The 22,966-nt window shown below is 43.9% G+C and overlaps 1 protein-coding gene across 1 annotated transcript; it reads right to left on the bottom strand.

Moving 5' to 3' along the window:
- Positions 1–1,062: 1,062 nt before the first annotated feature.
- Positions 1,063–22,650, bottom strand: LOC109974226 (rap1 GTPase-activating protein 2-like). Its single transcript, XM_020624322.1, has 25 exons — positions 22,357–22,650; positions 19,486–19,521; positions 14,987–15,071; positions 14,580–14,615; positions 12,845–12,877; positions 11,695–11,928; positions 11,349–11,452; positions 10,518–10,596; positions 9,203–9,227; positions 9,076–9,095; positions 8,890–8,973; positions 8,411–8,511; positions 7,905–8,034; positions 7,502–7,657; positions 7,215–7,286; positions 6,276–6,362; positions 5,423–5,569; positions 5,066–5,170; positions 4,871–4,962; positions 4,535–4,639; positions 4,021–4,108; positions 2,880–2,946; positions 2,653–2,723; positions 2,457–2,490; positions 1,063–2,218 (listed from the first exon to the last, which is right to left on the bottom strand). The coding sequence occupies exons 1-24, from the start codon at positions 22,398–22,400 to the stop codon at positions 2,479–2,481; spliced, it is 2,013 nt and encodes a 670-aa protein (XP_020479978.1). The 5' UTR covers positions 22,401–22,650; the 3' UTR covers positions 1,063–2,218; positions 2,457–2,478.
- Between the last annotated feature and the right edge of the window lie 316 nt (positions 22,651–22,966).

Raw genomic sequence — 22,966 nt, 5'->3', positions numbered from 1 at the left:
AAGCTTTCATAAATGATTTCTTTGTGTCAATTTTGTGTCCTCCACAGTAAGAAATTGGTTAATTTAGTACATGTGAAGGCACCAGCCTGAACATATTAATGCAGCTTGTGCACTGCTGCCTCAGCATCCACACAGTTAATATAGGCTGGGTTTGTTTAGAATAAACCTACAACTTTGCCCCCAAAATCTATTTTCATAATGTGTTGAAGCCTTTACACACCAGTAATCCCACTGCTGAGATTGTGTCAGGACTGTTTTATCCAACCAAACAGGCCTATTCAGTTTTACTATCATGACAAAAACTATCAAGGCAAACACCACTGGCCAAGATGGAAACAGGTAATGGTGCAACTGCAAATCCATTGTTAATGAAAAAAAAAAAGACTGAAACAAATAACTGATTAGATTCCGACAGAGCGGTGAACAGCAGCCTGTTTGTGGTTAGATGGCACAAATTTCTGACTGTGACAGTTCATCATGCATCATGATGATCTTGTTGGGGAACTTTGTACCAGCGTCAGTACAATAACATAGTGTTAAACTGTTCACAGTGACTTTGTGATAATTTCACCTGTATACGGCAGTAGGGACTGAAAGCATTATTAACCTACATCATAGTTATGATTATTTTCATTATTATAAAATGAAACAACTGTAAGTTACTTCAACTGATATTAACATACAGAATACATACAGATACAGAATCAGTCTAATGTGGATAACTTGGTTTTCCATGTATGCAGAATGGGGTGCTGGTTGATTGTGTGCATGTAAACATAAGATTAAAACAAAATATTCCACTCTGTTTTACTGATGATAAAATAAACTGGACTTCTTCCTACTCCATTCAAGCATGTACTAGGTATAAGCAAATTGATATTGGATTATGTGTAAAATTATGTGTGTTGTCATATCAACTGTTTTACGTGCTTGAAAGAATAAATCAAATCAAAACCAATCAGAACTTCATTGAAAATTTGAAGTTCAACTAACAAAGGCAACACTTAAGAAATTATGATAGCTTTTATTGAAGTTTGCTGCCTTGGCATTTTGATTTTTCTCAACTCTTTTTTTTTTTTTTTTTTTGCTTTGACAGGGTATTTTTGAATGAACAAGGAAATTTTTATCAAGGATTACAAAAATGTCACAGCTGACCCATGCACACCACAAAGACTGAAACAAAGTGCAAAAATCTGGTGCAAACTTTATAACATCAGGTTTTCATGCCAGAATCACAGAATCTCAATTTCATGATGCAGAACACTGATTATAAACACAAACAGACATTTTTGTGTTTGCACTGCGTCCCTCCTCTCATCATCACTTTTCAAAATAATTCATAACTCTTATTGTGGAAATCAATCTGATCACAGAAATTAAATTAAAGCGACAACAAGGGGAATAGAGTTTGTGCTTTCAGTGCAATTAAGACAATCCTAGTGCAGTTAGTGTCCTGGTTCAATCTGTACATATTTAATATATATGTATATTTATTTAACATCCACAGAGCTTTCTGACATTTTAGTGCAAAATATACATTGGTTTCCTGCTAGTTTCCAGTCAGTTTCCTGATGTGTTCCTGTCAGTCTTCTGTTGATTTCCTGTAGTGTTCTGTCAGCAACCTGTTAGTTTCTGCTCAGTGTTTGCATCAATCACAGTAAAGCAGCTTCTTCTTTTTGCAGATTTTTAAAATAGTCTGCCATTTTCAGTGCAGCTCACGGTTGAGCTACTTAACAATAATAAATGTGACGTTCACGTAATCTAAATCTCTTCACAGTGTTTTCTGTTTTCTCATGGTTCTAGAGAATCTTGCTGCAGGTTTGACACATGACTCTAATGAAAATGACTAAGTCGACAGTCTGAGTCCCTCCGAGCAGAAAAGAAGCAGTTGAAACTTCTGCAGCAGTGAAGCAGGAAGTGTTTTCCCTTTTCAGCCTCTGTGTGTGTATGTCTTTCTGTGGTTTTTGTGGATAGACTGTAGCTCAAAACTGTCGCTGTGAGGACAGTTAGGCCAGTCCTCACACCTTCAGAGGGCTGTTTGAGGGTTAAGAACTGGGTTCAGAATCAAGTTTAGGTTAGGGGCCTGCAAATGCATTATGTCCTCCCAGCTATAGAAAGATAAAGATGAGAGTCTGTGTGAGACAGTCCACCAGTGCCGTCAGATTAAAGTCCTTCTCGTCCATGGGGAGTCTGAACCTCCTTGCTGTTCTTCTAAAAACTGCAAAGGAAATAAAGAGATTAAATCTACACTACAGCTGAAAGTACAACATACAACAGAACCTTTTTCCTTCAGCTTTTCTCTAGTATGCCATCATTTAAATGGTCTGAACAGGTCTGACAGACCTAATGTTGGAGCTTGCATGTGCTTTGTCCTTTGGAACCACAGTATTTTTCAATGCAAAGGAAAGACACCATAGATGCATTAGCACACGGCACAAACATCAAGCGGTGCATACCTCCTGCTGCTGGTCTCACAGTCTAGGGTCCCTGCTGAAGACAGACAGACAGACAGAAGATTTATAGTCACTTCTCTTTTAGTGACATTAATATTCACAGAAAAGGTGAAAAAGAGCCAAACCTCCATCATTTTGAACTTTCTTTACATGTCTAACGCACAGCACCCAGAGGAGACACATACAGACACTGACTTACTGCAGCAGAGTGGCTCAGTTTGTCTAAACGAAACTTCAGGCTGGATCTGGGAGAGTTTCTATTTTTCATCTCTGAAAAAGAACACAGGAAAACAAATGATCAGCAAAAGAAAATACATGAGGGGAGCTGACTGTGAAGAGCTCTGATGTTGAGTGTGTGAAACCCGCAGACGTCAGACTGTGTCACACCGAGTACAGAGCTTTTTGTGTGTGGACGCTTTACTGAACCTGTGGGGCTGCGGCAGACGGTGAGCGGGCTTGAACTCTGACCCTCCACTGTTACAGTCTGAGTGAGCTAAAAACAAACAAACAGAGGACAGATCAATGATTTTACATGTATTACATCACATGTATTAAAATGTTTACTATGTGTTTGAGATCATCTCTGTTTTCATCCATATCTCCTGATACTGTTAGTTTTACTTTAATTCAGTTCATAGCACCAAATCACAACTTTACGTAGCCGGGTCTAGACACACAGTGTTACAGAGAGAAACCCGACAGATCTCCCTTGAGCAGCACTTGGCGACAGTGGGGAGGAAAAACTCCCTCTAACAGAAGAAACCTCTGATAGTATTATTATTATCTCCTGCTAAGTCCCGTTTAAATGCCCTACATAGGAGAAACACATTAGATGTGAATGACTCCACAAATGTTCCTCTGGTGCCACCCTCACACCAACTTTACACAAGACTAACTCCATCCACATCTCAGGCCTTAACGCTCAGTTCTGACCTTTATGTATCACTGCTTCCCATCTGAACGTGTCAGTGACATGTACCTGGCCCCGGTGTGAACATCACTGAGCTCCTACACTGCCACACATGCACAGATTGAACTGAAATGTGAGCCACGTGCATGGATCCATGGAAGTGGCCCAGATCCGATCTGAAAACATCTGATGTGGTTTGTTCCCACTTCTGTGGAAACATCAGGTCTGACTCACTGGGAGGGAAACTTCAACTGGGATGTGGGCGGAGCCTCAGGCTGTTATTTGTAATGTTAGGGCTGTCGCCTCACAGCAAAGAAGGTTCTGGGTACAGGCCACGGCCGACCCAGGGCCTTTCTCTGTAGAGTCTGCATGTTCTCCCTGTGCCTGCTTGGGTTCAATCCGGCTAGTGCCGGCTTCCTCCCACAGTCCAAAGACATGCAGCTTAGGTTGACTGGTGGATCTAAACTGCCTGTAGGAGTGTGTGTGGTTGTTTGTCTACATGTCAGCCCTGTGACAGACTGGTGACCTGTCCAGGGTGGCCCCCGCCTCTCACCCAGTGTCTACTGGGATTGGTTCCAGCCCCCCCACGACCCTGTTCAGGAATAAGCGGTATAGATAATGGATGGATGGATGTTGTTTGTAACTGTACTGTCTGACCAGGTGCACGTCATCAGTAGGGACACTGAAGCTGCAGGTGCTGGATGTCGATCTGGAAATTTTACTGCTGTCCTTCTTCATGTGGATCCTGCAGATTAGAAAAACATCTTAGGGACCATCTCAGTCCTGTTTCTCTGTGGATGTACAGCACCAGTCGAACGTTTGGACCACTGGTACTGTATTAGCACTCTCACTATCTATAACAAATAAAGTGTAATGATATGAAAATCCACATTTTTAATGAAACCAAGTCTCCTGTAACCAAACATGTTTCTGGTATACTTGCCCAGAAGAAGACCAGTGGGTCAACTCAATGGCTCTACCTTCTAAATATACTGTATCATGTAAGCTTTCAGTGTGAGGTCATTTTTCCCATGTTCAATTTGTAACAAACCAAACAGCTGTAACATCACTGCTCCATAGCACAACTACTGGTCAGAAACTCCACAGGTACCTTTAATGTGATTCTGATGTAGCCGGGGAGAAAGAAAGTGTAGACCAGTTACACACTCACCTTTCCCATTGGCCCGCCTCTGGAGAGCTGGGATTGGACGGCAGCTCTGACCTCACCTCCAGTGTCGGCTGGCAGCTGTCGAGGCTCCTCTGCTCACTGAGGAGACTGTCACATTCACAATACAAAGAACAAAGCGTGAAAGAACCATGAGAAATGTTTTGTGCTGAGCCTAGCTTACTTAGCACAAAAACTGACACTGGATGGAAACTGTTAGCCTAGCAAATAGGAAAAATACACCTTGCAACAATCCAGGTGTGTCTGGTTTATGTGTTTATTAAATAGCAAGAGGAATAGAAATGGAAAGAGGAGACACAGTTGATTTAGCAACAGAGTTACCTTCTATGGCTATGCTTTTCTGTTTGGCTGTCGACACTCAGCAGACGAGGGAAAAGTCCGGAACGCCGTTTCACAGGTGATTTCACATTACACTGGTATCAAACACACCAGACTGTACAGTTATGATAGCAGTTATTATGACTGGATAATGATCACAAACACTGAATGAAAGAGACATGTTTGTTATCTGCTCACCTCGGCACTGATGTGTGCCAGACCCCCCCCACTCAGACTGGTGGGTAGGCCCGTCCCACTCCGTGACACGGTCTCCATGGAGACGCTTCGCCCTCGCATTGCCCTCTGAGAAGAACAAAAACAGTTGTAGCACCATCAGTCTGCCGTCCCTGTTTCCTGTCCACTTTTACAACCTTCTATGGAATAAAAGCAGTCAACCCAAAAAAATATAGATCAGCCTGATCATGAACTTAATGATGAAAAAATTTAATTTCACAACACTGTTTGATAGAGGAAGAAGAAAGAAACATGGGATGACAGAAATCAAGATGGAAGCTAATTTCAAAAATACAAGTAAAGTTGAAGGTAGAAGCACACCTTGATGGACTCCAGCAGGCCTCCGTGGGCGTGTCCGTTCTCAGCTCGACCCTCCTCCTCTGGACCTGATGTCAATCCCAGCATGCTCTGGGAGCGTCTCTGCAACTCATCATGGAGGCTGTCCAGAAGGGCGGCCCGGGTGCGCTCCTTCACAAACACACGTTTATTTTGAGAATTGTTACATTGTTCCCGAGCTGCAAGGCATCATCACCACAACAGCTGACCCACAGTAGGGTTCAGTTGTGACAGATGTGATTCAAGCACAGCATTTAGAAAGAAAACAAAAAAGGCCCCGAAATCAAGCCCTGTGGAACACCACCGCTGAGAAGGGTAGAGGTAGCTTCGGGAGTTTTAGTACATTTTATCAATTTGTCTTTACATTCACTAGGAAATAGAATCCCTTAAAATTATAGTATTTTATTTTAAAACCACCTTGAACCTTTCATATTCACAAGATGAAGGGGTCATGGGGTTAAAGGGCTAACAAGCTGGAGATACCTGTAACCACATGGTACCTGTACACAACAAAGATGGAGAAAGCTCGAGCCTCAAATTGCTTAGAAAATATAAATACTGAAAATGCAGGACAATTTGACTAAAATGTCTTTTGTTTTTGTGACTAAAACTAACGACACATTTTCAGGTAAAGACTAAGATAAAATCGAAATCAGGGACCAAAGTTTGCACTGCACTGATGAGAGGTGTTACTCTCAGTGCTGTGAAAAGAAGAAAAATAACAAGCAGCCTTCTGTTTCTATGCAGAGTGGACATATAAACACACAGAGGTGTTTCGACCTGATGGCCAACTGAGTGCTGAAACACTGTCAGTATCTCCTCCTCCAGGTGTGTTTACCTCTAGTCGGGCGAAGCGGTCGCTCTTGTAGCAGGCCAACTCTGCGTTGATAAGTTTAGTGAGCAGAAACTCTCTGAACTCTGGACCCTGAAAAAAAAAGCAGCTAATTTAAAATCATGGCACTTAAAGGCAGGGTTGACGATTCTTTCAGAAATATTTTTGTTACATACTGTATCTTGAAATTCTCTCTTCATCCTGATGGAAATGAAGGTATTACATACAGTAACAACATAAAGAAACAAATCTGCCACCTGTGGCAGCAGCAGGGAAAAACCATTGGACGGTCTACCTGTCTGACAACCCACTTCCTACCGGCATTCACTCTGTTCATGCATGGCCTCTCTCAGAAGGCTTTGCAATTGCAAGCAGACGTGTTGCCACTCAGTTTTTATAGCTAAAGCTAGCGAGCTATGGCAGAGAAAGTTCCCACAGCAGCTTTCATTCACAAACAGAGACTGTTGTTACAGGCCAGGCCTTCCTTTTGAGACATATGGCCTTATGAGTAATGTTGTTGTTGCCAGAAGTTGATACCTGCAGTATGAGGGTGAGAAGACCACCACATGGAGCAGACTCCTCTTACTTGCAGCCACAGGTGGGGACAGTACCACCAGCAGTCAGCTCTAAGCGTACAGATGGGATTGTAATGCAGTTAACCACATCAAAGGCCACATGCAGCGTTTCTGTTACCAAGACGGAATAAAGCCTGTGTTTTGAACAAGAGTTAGCCGGCCTCCCTCTTCACTTCTCTCTGCCAGAAAAGCCCGACTTCTAAGACCAGTTACTGGCCACAAGCTCAAAATCGAGATTCCTCCTGCTGGTTTTTCCAGGATCGCCAACCCTTCCTTTCATAAATCAAGTTTAATGGAAAAGTCCTTCTGCACCATTTCATGTCACATTTTACCAAATAACCTCAAAAACATCAACAAGGTTCTGTCTTACCTTCTTGAAGACGGATGGCTTTGGGAGGGGCGGGCCAAATGGGGGCACGTCTTCTCGTGCTGTGACAGATACCTGTCAATCACAATAGTTCCCACTGTCACTGGCAAATACAAAACCGTTGCAAATTTCTCACCATGTTTGTGATGCATCAACTGGTTCATTATGTGTCATCATGTTTCAGTGAAGAAGCACAGACAAAAGGTAAAACAAAGTCACAGAACAACATTAAGTATGTTAAAGTAAAGAAAACGTACAACAACCAGTAAGATGTTTGCTCTCAGCTGTACCTTGTAGGTGGTGTTGTCAGAGCAGGGCTCCTCCACCTGCACCAGGATGAAGGCATGCAGGAAGTTGGAGGCAATCATGTCTGGGACAAACGGCGTGGCCTCCTCTTGAAACACCACCCCCACGATGTCGTTTCCTATGTGACGTTTCCTCTGAAGCTGAAGAAGACGGAGGCATCATGTGTTACAGTGTGCCAAGTCACATCGGCCCGTCACGTGCTGCGTGAGCTTTTCATGCTGTTATGTTGTGTCACACTGAATCATGCTGTCTCATGTGTTTGTTGCATCATGCTGTTTTTCATCATGAGTAATGTGTTATACTCTGTCATGCTTTGACATTCTTGTGTTGTGTGATGGTGCTTGGTGTTGTGTGATGTTGTATTGTGCTGTTTTCGGCACTGTTTACCTGCTGTGTGTCTCCCTGTGTGAAGGGCAGTTTGGTGGAGACATGGAACATGATCTCCTGCTGTCTGTGGATGGTGTAGATGGACTGGGACCCCGTCTGACCGTGGGACACATCCAGACCCCCCCGAAACCTGCACAGAGGAGGGACCGGTTATCGTTCACCTACCTTTTGTCTTTCAGCAAGACAAAATCAAGGTCTGGATGCCAGCTGACATGATTATAACAGCAGAACCTAGGACTGCGACTAATGATTATTATCTTTGTTCTGATTCCCATCACAGAAGAACAGGAAACACCGATACCAGTGACTTGTTGCTGTTTGCATCAAAATCAGGTCTTTTCTGTTATCTGGAGTGTTGTTGCTCTATTTTCTGTCAACTGATGAGTCAAATAGTCGTTGCCCTTCTAAAAGAGAAACATTGTTGGAGTCGGTTTGTGTTGACTGACACAATGTGGCTGTGCTGAGGTGGATGATGGCTAAAACCTGGTTCCTCTGGTTTCTCTGACCCTTTGAAGTCCTGCAGCTCCACCGTGTCCCCCAGCAGCTGCAGGAACTCTGTGAAGGCTGGCGTCTCCTCGTTGTTCCTGAACAGCTCCTCCTCAGATACCTGGAGGGAGGGAGGTGACCCATCACACTCACAGCACCTTCCATTCTTAGCTACAACAATCAGCCACGTCAACGACAATCCTCACATTTGTCACACAGTCTACAGAGGAAACAGCCTTGGACATGATATCCTAGTTTTTATCTAAGGAATTTGTAATTATTTTAAGAATATGAGCATCAAGTCACCCTTGGCCAGTGTTCAGTAGCTGAAGCACACAGTCTTCACAGCCGATAGTTTTTGTAGCAGCTATAGTATCATAGCAGGAAAAACACAGCTGTAGTAAATAAAACGACGGCTCTGCTGTTCCACTGACACAACCTGTACATTAACACAACCTGTTGGTCAAAGACATTAGAGGTGGGCCCAGGCAGCCAGTACCTGTCCAAATCTCTGGTAAATGACTCCAAACTTGAAGGTGTTGTTGACCTCGTGCTCGTCATAGGCAACTATCAGCTGAGATGCCTGATGGCAGACAAACACACAAGGTTGACAAAGTCAGTCCAACATGGGCTCTTCTGACATTTGAGAGGAATATGAACGTGATGCAAGGTTCTTTGGGCTCACCTTTGGGTAGAGGACAGTAACTCCATCTTTCAACATAACACATGCAATAAGACACACACACACACACACACACACACACACACACACACACACACACACACAATGATAAAGAGTTTGCACTCGTGACAAAACAAACCAGCAACACAAACTAACTCCTAGTTTCAAGAAAACTCCATTTCTGCCTTTTTGCAGCAGTCGCTCTTCTTTGCAGAATCAGCTCTTGTCTTCTTTAAAAACCCCTTTTTTTACATTAAGCCAATTTATTTCCCTGTTTCATCTCAATATACATGTATTCTCTTAGGTGCAGATCTCGTTTGTAAAAACACTCTGGAACCTTGTTTTCAAAGGTTCTTTATATACTAAGTTTATTATTATTGTGTTTTTCTTGCACTGTCAACACGTTCAGTGAGTAACACTACAACCCTGTCAGGTCCGCTCGGCGTGACCTGCCTCTCTTTTTCTTTTTTCTCTCCTCTGTTCTCTCGACCTGCGGGATCGGCACCTCAGCTGTGTTGCATTCGGTAATTAGCGAATCGTTTGTTGGTGCACACAGCTGGGGTGCATCCCGCTGATTAACTCCTACCTTATTTATACCTCTGGCAAACGCTCTGCCGTCACCGGAGCATTAACTACTGTAAACGTGCATACCCCGTAACAGCCCCTTTTTGTCCGTGGTGTGTATAAGACGTATTTTGTTTTCCACGCTGACAGTTCCTGTGCTGTAAACCGCTGTGTTTGTTTTTTGTCCATGAGGGTAGCCAGACGTTACTTTTTGTTATCCGCGCTGACAGTTCCTGTGCTGTGGATTTCCGTTTTCGTTCGCCTATCCTCCTAGTTCAGTTTGTCTATTCACCTGTCCGTCCTGTTCCTCCTACTCTCCTGGTTTCTTGCGTCGTCCCCTGCCAGTCCTGGTCTCCGCAGTCATCACTGCCCTACTCTGGTCAATGGACTATACATATACTTAGTACTTTGTTTGCTTTTCTCCAATAAACCCCCTTTTTTTTTTTTTTTTTACTAGCACCTGGGTCAGCAGTCTTGAGTCCTACCATAGTTCTCCCTCACCCTCCTGGTGAGGGGGACTAACCATAACAAACCCTCATGTCCTGTCTGAGGGTCCTCACTGATCTAAAATGTACAAACCTCATATGTGTTTATGTGTTTACACTACATGTATTTGTTCAGGCAGCCAAATCCGGTCCTCACAGGGTAACCACTGATTATAAAACTAAGACTCGGATTTAGATTTTCAGTCTAAGTCGAGGTAAACATCTCTCAAGGTGAAAGCACAGAGCTGGGGCCTAGGCCTGTCCTGAAGTACAGACCTGGAGGAGGTGGAGCCCGCAGACTGGACACGATTATGTTTCTTGATGTGGGGTTTCTTTCATATTTAAATGTGATTTCTTGTGCCAAGTTGTGACAGTTAGTTGTGTGTTTGTGTGTACCTTGGCCAGCTCTGGTACACTGGGGATGTCAGGCAGCTCCGTCAGCGATAGCCTGTGGTACACACTCTTCATCCGAGACCTGAAGGGCACAAGAGACACAGCAGGTCAGACTCCTGACAGGTGCCACCAGGAAGTACTTGTACATGGGAGAAGAAGGGGGTAGCTGTGACGATTCGGTATACAGGTAAGGATGAATTAGAGGGGCTGCAGGTGAAACAAACAGCATGAATCCTAACAGTCAGTGATGAGGTCAGATGGAAACACAAGTGAAGACAATAGTGTGTTCCTATCATCTCTTTGTTTCCCTTGGTGGTTGTGTGTCGCTACAGCACCTGGTGCGCATGAGAATGGGCCGGACGGACAACAGCCTGGCTCCAGACACAGCTAACCAAACCTAGAAATGTACGGGTTCAGTGTCTGAACAGTATACGTGCAAACAGGCAGCCCAGATGTTACGGCTCAGCACTCAGGAATGGACCCTGCTCACTCTCAGACTGATCGTCATACAGGGTCCAGCGTAGAATAAGACCCAGTGGGAACTGTTAAAGCTGTCTGGTCACCACGGACAGCACCTGTCATGATTACTGATGTGAAAAAATAGAAAAAATCTCAACTGATTTGTGAAACAAGACTTTTGAATGAACTCCCAGATCTGAGTCACTTTAACTCTGAGGAATTTAACAGAAATGAAAGTTGGACAAACTTTACTGAAGCTTGTTGCCTTTCTTCAACCTTTCTATTTTTATAGTGCAGGTGTGACATACCAGCAGGTCAGGGATCAGCTCCTGTGCTGAGACCTGTGTCCGTGTGATCACGTATGTGTGTGTGTACCTGATGATGACGTGGAGGTGCTCCCGATCCCGCTCCTCCTCGTGCTTCACTGACAGCAGCAGGTTTCCCAGACCACTAGCTGAACAGGAGAAGTTCAGATGCTCCTGAGAGAGAATCACAGAGACTTTTAACATGTCCTCATCTTGACAATTTATATACTGGTGCTTTCTGAATTGGAGTCAGTCGGAGCCAGCATCTAGCGGCTGTCAGTGGCCTCGAGCTTTCAGACACCTCTACGCTGGAGCGAGCCTCCAGCCCTGGGGGCTTCCGCCCGGTTTACATCTGGTCAAACTAACCAACATGCAGGAGGTTTACTTCCACCCTGACACCACACCACACTCCTCACCCTGCCCAAGAAGTACTTCCTGTATGCCCGTGCAGCCTCGTTGATCATCTCCAGGTGGTACCCATAATCCCCTGGGGGGTTGTCTTCCTCCTCTCTTCCTCCCAATGCTCCTCCCCCCTCCTCCTCCCCTCTGCGCTCTAGGGAGGTGGGAGCAGGAGCCTCGGGATCCTCAATCCAGTAACCTCCAAACTCCGGCAGGATGACCTGAGGGTACGGACCCCCCCTCTCCAGCACCTGCAACATACACATTCGTGTCTATACTTGTGAGGACTCGTACATGTTACAGTCACTGCTCCTTCCTTCATACACATTGGACTCATGTTGACCTAATGAAAAACATTTAATATAGCTCATCACTAATTCTCATCAAAAAACGTCTCATGCAGCTAATTTGTCAGGTTATTGCCCTGTATTGTTGTAAATAAAGTGTTAGATGAGCGAGATTGTTTTGGAAAATATGCTGAAGAAAACAAACCCAATTTTTTTTTATGTTTGTCTGAGACGCAAAAGCAAAGCAGGAACTTTTTGGAAAATCTGTAACACGGGCATCATTCCTCCATCATTTAAAGTTTGCAACTTGTTTGTTAAACTAAATTTGGTCTAGAGAGGCAAAGCCCTTTTCTGTCGCATCTGAACCAGAATTACAGCTTTGTGGTTGTGTGCCTCAGCCAACCAGTCATATTCACAGGTGTGGGCCAGAAATGAGGTCATTGACCTTTAACCTTTGACCACCAAAATCTAATCAGTTCACCACTGAGTCAAAGTGGAACCTTGAGCCAAATTTGAAGAAACTCCCTCAAGGCGTTCCTGACATATTCAATTCAATTCAGTTTTATTTGTACAGCACCAAAAGTCATCTCAGGACACTTTACAAAGTAAAGACCTTACTATTATTATTATTATAGAGGAAAAACCCAATATATCATGTTCACAAGAATGGGCCCTACAGACGGACGGACAACCTGAAAACATAACGCCTCTGGCTGCGGCTGTTGTGTCTGTTATTATGGTATTTTGGTCTGTGTCTCTCACCCAGTGAACCTCCCCCTCCTCTCCTTCACTGAAACACTACCTCCCTCTCTCATATGAAATGAAACTCCTGAGCCAATGTGTTTTGCTGTGAAACAAGTGTGATGCCATGGGTTCTCACCTCCTCAATCCTCGGGTAGGGGATGTAATCGCCCTGAAAGAGAAGGACAGAAGTTACATCACAGAATATGCCCACATATGGGTGACTGAGGTGCACGAGTGATTGTACTGAACATGACGGTATGGATGTAGCTGCTGTCACACAAACACATATGTACTGTAACATACATCTAAAACATGTAACCTTGGATTTCTTGTCTAAAACCTGGTGAGAAAAAGCAGCTTTAAATGCTAAAAACAAAGACCCTAACCCACCCTAACCCTGTTTCTGCCTGAACATGAGCAAATGAATGAAATGAAGCAATGAAAAGCAATTAGGGGATGAGGACAGGCAGACAGACGGACATGCCTTCTGTCTCTGAGGGGCTGTCTTCATCTCACCAGCTTCTGGCACCTGCTGCGTCAGCGTCACACAGAAAAGATAGTATTAAAATTGTCTCTTGAGCTGAAGACGCACATCTGTCAAAACACCTTGGATATATATTTTCAAGCATTTCCTAAAGCAGCTGCTCTCTGTGCATGTGTCAGTGACTATTTTTTGCAGCGGATGAATCCACAGTTGGTATCTAGTGAGTATGTGTGGCAGCAGGACAGTGTGTGTGGGTCTGGGTCAGACCCCAGTGTGTGTGTGACCACTGTCCTACCAGGTACTGAGCCGGAGCCCTGGACGTCCAGAACAACAAACAGCCACTGAAATGTGAATATTCTATCTTTTCTTGGTGACAGTGAGTATTTCCTTACTATTTTCTGACTTTTGACTCCCTGAATATTTAAACAATTATTAAAGAAAGTAACGATCAGATAAATTGTTACTGCACAAAAAATGTTGGATGACAATGATTTAGGTAGTGCTGAAAAAAGGTTTAACCTTTGTCTGGAGGTTTTAAAAGAGGCCACAGGCGTCAGCTGGGCTTGAAAGCCTCCGTCCACCACAGACCGTCAGGAGGGGGAGAAACACTGCTGTTTCAGCCTGAACTCCATCTGACTCTGCTTGAAGCTACATGAATATTGGATGAGTTCAGCTGCTGCTGTTTGTCGGAGGAGATGATGGAGGCATCTAATTTAGCAGAAAACATGTTCACACAGGAACAATAAGCTCCTGTTTGATGCCTTATTCAATCAGCCACACAGCGGCTCCTTCTGCAGCTGTGCCGGGATGAACAGCAGACAGCTGAAGAATCAGCTCAGATGAACCTCGCACCTCCACTCTATTTGTCCTGTTAGTTCCCTTACAGGGAGACGTGTAGACATGGCTGGTTTTTGTACCTTTTGTAATCAACATAACAAATGTCTTAACTGTCATGTGGTAAAAGCCTTCTGGACAAAAGTTGCAAACCATATTTTCTGTTTATTCATTTTTCAGTCACAGTAAGAAACTCTTTAATTTTATCCTCAATGTGCGTATTTTGATGGTCACATTTCATGTTCACAATCGACAGCTGTCTAAACCAGTCATTACTTTAGTGCCTGTGTGAGGTCCACAGCCTCTTGCTCTCTTTAACCCTTGTAAAGTACTGCTGAGAGCCTCGCTGCCATCTCGACAGATCACTCATCAAATGCTGTGACTGGTTTGATTTACTGGCTCTTCTCCACTCCTATTTTTTTTTGTATTGTCTCAATAATGTGTTTAACTCTGGCATCTTTCCTGATAGCTTGACTATACACTCAACTTTGTGCCTTAATGTGTATATTTGTTAAATATCAATAAAGTTTTGTTTAAAAAATTAACTCCTTACCTCCATCTTGTCCATCAGGTCAAAGAAATGAGCTGACTGGAGACAGAGAGAGGTGTTAATGTTGGGCTTTACTATGATCGATACCAGCAGCAGCAACACAGCTCACGGACGACATTAAAGTAGCCCGTTTAAATCCCTGAACACCCAAATGCTGCTGTTTGTGTCAAAACCCAGTTGCAGTTCAGTGTAATGTGAACACACAGACATGGTGCACACAGCTTTAGATTCAGTGTGACTTATGCTTCCTGAGGAGGTCATGATCTCTGATGTCTGCTGCAAAGAAACCTCCATAAACACAAAAAAATCAGAGAAAACATGCAGAATTGACCTGAGAATCATCAGAGTTTTGGCTTTTGTGCACACACTCTTGTATTAGTACTGTTCATGTGCATGTATGTGTGTGTTACCTTCGTGGTGGGGGGTGCGGTGTGGGGTGGAGAGGGCGGGCAGTCTGCCACAGGGACATTGGAGGTGGTCAGGAGCTCCTGTTTGCTGAGAAGAAGGACAAAGGTTGTGTGCATCACCATGTGAATCAACTGCAGTCGCCGCCCTCCCTGTATCACCTCTGTCACACGACGTAATAAACCTCCCCTCTCGCCCCGTGTCACTGTGTGTCCGTGTGTCCATGTGACTGTGTGATGTGTGACGCACATCATCATTACATCTGCCACAGGGTGAGTCTGGCTCTAATGGTCCAGTCTGTCAGGAGCCTCCACACATTCAGCTGTGAGTGACTTCTCACGCTGTAACTGGCTGCACCACCCAGCCAGAAGAACATCCACCTCTTTCGCCCTCAGGCACCCCCCCCCAACCACCTCCTCTGTTGCCATGGTTTCCTCAGGTGTCCATGAAGAAGAAGACACGACCTGGGTGGAACTGTCAGACTGGTTTCGATTCAGACTCAGACTTAAATGATGTACTCGGTGATTTTCTCTGTGTTCCTGTGCACAACCCCATCCAGAGACCAGCAGCACCAGTGAACGTGGTGTCGCACTCCAGCAACAAAACAAGGATGTGCTCCAGCATCGAGGGTTTCTCGTTGTTTATTAAGGTCAAAGACAAAGTTCGACTTTACTGTTGTAGGTGCTGCCTCCAGAAAATCCTGGGCTCCATGACTTCCATTCAACATGCACCAACTTCTCTGTAGAAATACTAAGACTGGCAAATGAACTGAAGGTGTGCACATACTGCCCATGTGACAATCTTCTGTGCATCTCACAGCTCTTTCCATTTCCTGGTCAGGTTTGAACAACCCCTTGACCTTTCCTCTGGAGCCACCCATAGGACAAATGTTGCACCCCTTGCTCCACTACTGCTGAGACTGGTCACCGGTATGTTTGCTGGTCTATGCCTTATTGCTGTGGCTGTGATGAACACCACAGGACGCTGGTGAGACTGTAGACTGCTGGGGCGGCAGCTCTCAGGTTTTGCCATCGCACACGCTGACAGCTGCAGGCTCACACTGCATTAACATTCATGAATCTGTGTGCTTACTGACTTTTTAGAAACACGTTTTTCCCCCACCTACAGGGACGTTCTCTGCAGCTACACGGCCTTTTTCCAGAGGCTCATTACACTCATCAGATGGCAAGTGACACGCATTTGTCAACAACAGCATAAAAACCAAATGCAGTGACAACAACATCATAAACAGCAGCAGCAGCAGCGGGGTGAGGAGAGACACTGCTGTTTGTCGGCAGACGGAGTGTCTGCCCTTTAGCTGTGCGCGAACACACACACACACACACACACACACACACACACACACACACACACACACACACACACCAAGCTTAATATTTTCTGGGGAAATGTGATCTGACTAATGTGTGAAGTTGCAGAAATAATAGTGTTTGAAATCTGTCCTTTTCTTGGAGGATTCTAACTGGACTTATGAACTACAGTATCTGTCTACAGTATCTGTCTGTCTGTCCATCCATCCATCCATCCATATAGCGCCTTACTGTGTGTGTTAACATTCTGGACTGGTGTGATTTACTTTCCTTCAGCCTTCGTTAAACATGTCAGCATGAGGCTGTGCAGATGATTTATTTCCTACCAGCGTCAGGTTGCTGCTGTCTCTCTTTATGTTGTTGGGTAAAACTATCTGCAGACAAATATCTAATCCAACAGTGCTGCAGTAAATCCTCCTTCATGAAGGTGATGATGCTCGGTTTGTGTTCAGACGGTTTAGCCTGGCCTCCCTGTTTTAAATGGGGTGGACATAACACCAGAACCAGCTCTCACTAGAACCCAGTCCAGCTGAACAGCAGCACAACCTGCAGCCTCCACAGTGACCACACAGGTGAACCAGCACCTCTGTGAAGACAGCAGGAACACAGACTGACTTAGATTGTGCTAGGTGTTCTGAATAAACTGACAACTGACTGAGTCTGAATACACAACACATAGTAGCATTAGATATTTGCGATCAAAAATACAAACATGCAGCCTGATTTTAACGGTTACATATTTCATTGGTTGGATTTAAATGCCACATAAATGCAAGAAAATAATTTCAGTCCCATTTCAGAAACACAGACATAGACAGAGGATGGTGGAAAAGCCAGACTCACCAGTGGCTGTGTGGCATTGTTGCTTTGCCGTCGGTTACTGAGCATCTCGCTCAAATCTAAAACACCAGCACGCCTCTCTCTGCCTCTCTCTCTCATCATGTCAGGGACCATCAGGATTAGAGCGCCTTGATCTCTCAGAAAGAGAGGGAGAGAGGCAGATGGAGGAAACCAGGAACACTGAGCGGATAAAGAAAAGAGACAGAGAGAGAGGACAGAGAGAGAGGACAGCCAGAGCAGCGACAGGAGAGAACGATACTGCTGCCAACTGTTTCATAGTTTGTGTTTATGTGGAAGATTTAAATGTAGATTCACAATGGGCCAGATTCAGCTGAATCAAATGTTGTCACGTTGGCTATTATCAGTCATTATCACAACCATAAATATGAATGAGGAGGCACCTCCTGCACCTTCTAGTGTGGAAACTTTCTAAGAAGGTAACCTCTAGTGGCCATGGTAATCAATCAATCAAACTTTATTGCCAAGTATTATTAAAACTCATAGAATTTGATTCCATGTCAATGGCTACCAATGCGCACAAATAAACAGAATAAAAAGAGATCAAAAGCAAACCAGATAATATGTATATATATAAAAGATTAAAATAAGTAAAATGATTACTGTAATGTTTGCTTTATCTTGTTATATGTATATAAACATGGGTTAAGTGTTCATCAGATGACCGTTGTCTCATCTGGGAACTTCAGGATTTTACCAGAGGGCTCCTCTGAGGTGCAGTCGTTAGTGTAGAGTGAAAACAGCAGAAGGGAGAGCACACATCCCTGGGGGGCGCCTGTGCTAATTGTCCAGGTGCTGGATGTGGTTTTCCCCAGCCTCTCTCTCTGTCAGAAAGTTGCCTGTCAGAAAGCTGGTGATCCACTGACAAGTGGGGGTAGGCACGGTGAGCTGGGTCAGTTTGGAACGGAGGATGTCTAAGATGATGGTGTTGAACAACGAGCTGAAGTCCATTAAGAGGGCCCGTGAATGAGTTCCTGGGGAGTCGAGATGTTGCAGGATGTAATGCAGTGCCATGTTGACTGCATTACACTGCAAAACACTGAGAAACTGAGTATTCTGTCCACAGATCGTGACATCTTGTATGTGCCATGTTGTTATATGGTTGCTTTTGTCCTAATGCAAGTGTGCTGATGTGACCTCACACAGAATTGTGGGAAATCAGACCATGGACTTGCTGACACTGCAGATAGTCCTCCAAAGTTTCTGACCTGCCACAGATCCCTCCAGTCATCCAGGAGCTGGGTCATTGGTCGTTCAGGTGATTAACCTGCGGTGGGGCCCTGCTCACACTGCACCTCAAAGAATCTGTCCAAAGTTTGGTCCAATTCTAAAAGTAGCCAGGGGTGATCAACTCGGGCCTAAAATCAAGATGAATCCGCACAGCGTCTGCCCGGCCCGAGACGTTCTTAAAAAGTTGACAAGAAGAAAAATATGAAATGTCTACAAACTGCATCAAGGATCTCGTTTTATGCTCCATTTTCTGTTTCACACCACTTCTAGCAAACAGATTGTGTTTCTTGGTGTATCCTGCATGTTAACAAGGGTTTAGATAGTTCAAGGTCCATTGCTAATAATCCTCCACAAACCCAGTGAGAGACCAGAGGAGAAGAGGCTGCAGGACCTGCCTGATAATCCTCCCAGGTTTCCTTCAGTGCCCCAGTGATTCAGTGGCGGGGATCATTGGCCAAAGGCAAAAAAGAGGGTCCACGGTCAAAACAAAGACATTTCCTTGCATTCAGTCTAAACCTGTATAACCTCGTTCCACTACTTTAGTGTGCAGAGGTGGATGATGTGTAGAAATCTGAACTGAACACAAGGAAACATCTCAACAAAACACACAACCTCTCGACAACTGGTGTCTGAGCAGAGCCTGAGGACAACTGCCTGCTGGTGTTTAAAAATAGTCCTGTAATAAAACATTTTCATTTCAGAAAGGCAACAACTAACCATTACATTCAAAACCTTATTAACCTAAATGCACAACAACCAGCTCAGCCTTTGCACAGATTCACTGCTGCTACAGGGAAACAATGTTAAGGAGGAGTCTTCTCTTATTTACCATCTCAGAAAATCACTTGTTTAAATAAGAGAAATGTAGGAAATAAACCGATGTTCTAAGCTAGCTCTCGGGTTGTTGAATCTGAGTTTTCACAGTCTTCCACTACTGATGCTTTTAATTTGAAGACAACTGCTCAGGGATCAGTGTCTCTCTCGCCTCTCGTCTTATATATTGTTATCCATCTCTTTCCTTTGTCCCAGTGAAGCTTAAACGGGTCTTTCATATGACTCACTCACATGACGGCGCCGTTACTCACCGAGCTCTCAGCGCGCTGACCGTGGACTTATCGATCCTGCAGAGACAGAGAGAGAGACACGCTGTCAACACCACAGGAATATGGAGACGTTGCTGCGGCTGGAGATTTACTGCACTCTATTAACCTTAGAGAGAGGTGTGAGCTCCGAGGTTCTCAGCAATAAAAGCACCATTTATTAAAGTGCTGCAGCAACAGTAAATCACACATTTACATCAAGACAATAAATCACAAAAACATATGAAATAAATGTTCAGACAAACTGGTTCATCTCTGGTGCTGCGACTACAGCGGTTTGCATCATGTTCATATTGAATAGATTCAGCTAAGTGTCAGAAAATAGTCTGGTTGTGTGACCGACCGTCCAAAAATATTCAGTTTATTTCAGTGGTATCGTCTCATTAAATGGTCATTATCTGTTGTGATCACGCCCACAATTATGCTTCAATAATGGAAAACGACACCGTGATGAGACGGCCACTAGTGAGTAGTAATTATGTGTGTGTGTGTGCCTTTGTATTTCTTACATTATGGGGACCGAAACCTGATAACACACTCACACTGAATTGTAGGGTGGCAACATAGTTTAAGGTTAGGGTCAGGTAAGTAGTGGTTATGGTTAGGGTTAGGATAAGTCTACAGGAAATGAATGTAAGTCAATATAATGTCCCCACAAGGAATGAAAACAAAGCATGTGTGTGTGTGTGTGTGTGTGTGTGTGTTGGGGGGGAGGGGGGCAAAGCCAAAAAAACCCCAAATCTTTTACTGAGGTTGAAGAGTCAACACACACCTCATCATATAATCATATATTTACACAAGTAGATTTACTAAATTAACATTAACCACAATAACATCAGCAGGATGATAAATGCTGCAGGACTGAACCAGTGAAAATCATGCTGTTGTTCAGAATGAATACTGCAGTATTTGATATATATTTATATTTTGTGCCACTGGTGCCTTGAATTGCACAAGAACACATCACTTCCTGTCTTTTAGCTGAATGTCTCTACTAATGTTCAGTTTACAAAAACAATCTCTCTGGAGAACTTTAAAGAATATAGTAAGAGTTAGTATTCTCTGACACGGTTTAATTTCACAAGAGGTTGTGGAATTAAACCGAAAGGCAGAGGGAACATTGTAAGTGGAGGATTTAATATAAACTGTTCCTGCAGCTGCCCAAAGCTGCTCCTGCATTATTAAATACTGCAACTCTATGAGTCGGCTCAGTCTAAACACTGGGAGGATGGAGGTATAGACTCTGAGGGTTACAGCATGATGAGCGATGAGAAGAGAAAAGAATGGCCGAAGGCAAATATAAAGGAATAATGAAGGGAGAGGAGGAGATGCTGAACAAGGAGGTACAGAAGGAAAGATCGGGGTGTGGAAGGAAACAGGAGCAACGAAGAAAGGACAAAAGAACTAAGAATATATGGAAGGACATAAGGATGGATGGATGTGGAAAGAACGAAGAAGGTATATAGAGAATAGGACAGAAAAAGAGAAGGCATCACAGTAGGAAATAAGGATGTACAGATGGAGATAACGTATGGAAAGTAAAAATATAACAAAAATATGGACACAGAAGGAAAGAAGGAGGTATGGAAGGGAATACAACTGTATAAGGGAGGAAGGGTGTGTAAGGAATACAATGACAGAAACAAGAAATAGGTAGAAACAGGACAGAATGAAAAATGGAAGGAAAGAAGGGTGGAGCTATAAAAGGGAATAATGATAGGAGAGAAGGAGCAATGGCAGGAAATAAGAGAAAATTAAATCACATTCACTCATAACTTAACCACTTCTGATCTTCATCCATTATTTGTCAGAACAAAAGACATAATTGTGTTCTCGATTTAAAATCATTTTTGGAGTGAGACACCCTGAGGCCGTTGTCTCGTCACCCCTCAGTTACAGGTGTCCACTAAATGTATCAGGTAAACGTCACCGTTTGCTTTAGCTCACACAGGCACAGACCAGTTCATCTGATCATCTCCAGTTACAACCATAAAGCCACAAAATGTATTTCACAGAGAAACAAGTAGAAAGTATTCCTTTAACTAGACAAACAGTAAACCTGACTACAAGTGAAGATTTTTTTCAGAAAAAGCAAAACTTTTCTGTTGCAATAAACCAAAACCATGTGTTAAAGTGGCTCCATGTGTAATTTACTCATGGGTTAAATGATTAATCCTGCCTTGAAACAGTTTCTTCATATCTTGCACAGCAGTGTAACGGCACTATTTTATATTTTTGTTTTCATTTATGCTTTATTTTAGCTTCATAAAATCTTTTTGGTTTCCATTTATATTGCCTTTGTGTTTCTTTAATAACTTTGTCATCTGTCTTGTGCAAAGCCCTGGTGCTGAAAGGTGCCACTGGCATTCCTTTTAAACAGAACAATGTTTGCGTGAACAGACGCCTGCAGTCAACCTTTTGTGTTATAAAACCAGAGAAAGTCGTTTATTAACTGCAGCAGCAAAAGGGTTTTGTTCTCCATCAGTCAAGTGGAAACAGAGACACAGGCACTTGAGAGGAAACGGATCTCACACTGACACAGAATTCACTCAGTGGGAACACGACACATCAACTACAATGGAACCTGGAACGTTTTCAACCAAACCCCATTCAGAAAAATGCCACTTTTAACTCCAGCTAAGTTTATTAGCACATCCTCTCATCCTGAGCCACAGCAGAGCTGAAAACAAAAGATTTTGATTTTTTCGGGGGTGCTGATGCAACCGTGACATCACCGTGATGTCACTTCAGCACCGCTCAGACTGGAAATGAACTCAAAGACCCCAGTGAGACAGTGATGAGCTCATTCAGACATTTATCAGAGGATGAAGCACACGTTCATTCACACACTCTTACCATCCGAAGCCTCCAAACGACACGCTCCTCTTCCTCCTCAGCATGGTCTCTCACTCTCCTCTCTTTGTCTTCCTTTTCTCCTTATTGTGTCTGGATTGTCCTCTCTCTCTCTCTCTCTCTCTCTCTCTCTCCTCCGCCCTTTCCTGTTGTTCTATCTCCTCATCTCTCCACCTATAAATACTCACATCTCTGCCGGAGCTCTTACTGCCTCCCTCGCTCTCTCTCTCTCTCTTCATCCTCCCGCCGTCTCCTGCTGTTAATGTTTCTCTCGTTCTCCCACTTCAATTCACTGCACGCACAGCCAACAAATAGAGAGAGAGAGAGAGAGAGAGAAAGAGAGAGTGAGAGAGAGACAAAGAGAGAATGCTACCAGAGGTTTGCATGGTGCCCCCTCTCTCTAGCGCCCTGACAAAGCAGAAAGGTGGCGGAGACGCTGTCAGTCTGAAAACTTATCATACATAATAAATGGAGATAAAAGGATGGATACACGGTCATTTACTGGACTTTGTTATGCAACCATGGCTCAGCACAAGCTGGAGCTACAGCCTGAACTCACACAAAAATGTGTGTTTTAATTTGTGTGGCAAAAAAACCAAAAAAAAAACAGGAG

The sequence above is a fragment of the Monopterus albus genome, unplaced genomic scaffold, assembly GCF_001952655.1.
Source record: "Monopterus albus unplaced genomic scaffold, M_albus_1.0 scaffold325.1, whole genome shotgun sequence".
Classification (NCBI taxonomy): Eukaryota; Metazoa; Chordata; class Actinopteri; order Synbranchiformes; family Synbranchidae; genus Monopterus; species Monopterus albus.
The sequence above is the reverse complement of the archived record's forward strand: the minus strand, read 5'-3'. Positions and strand labels throughout refer to the sequence as shown.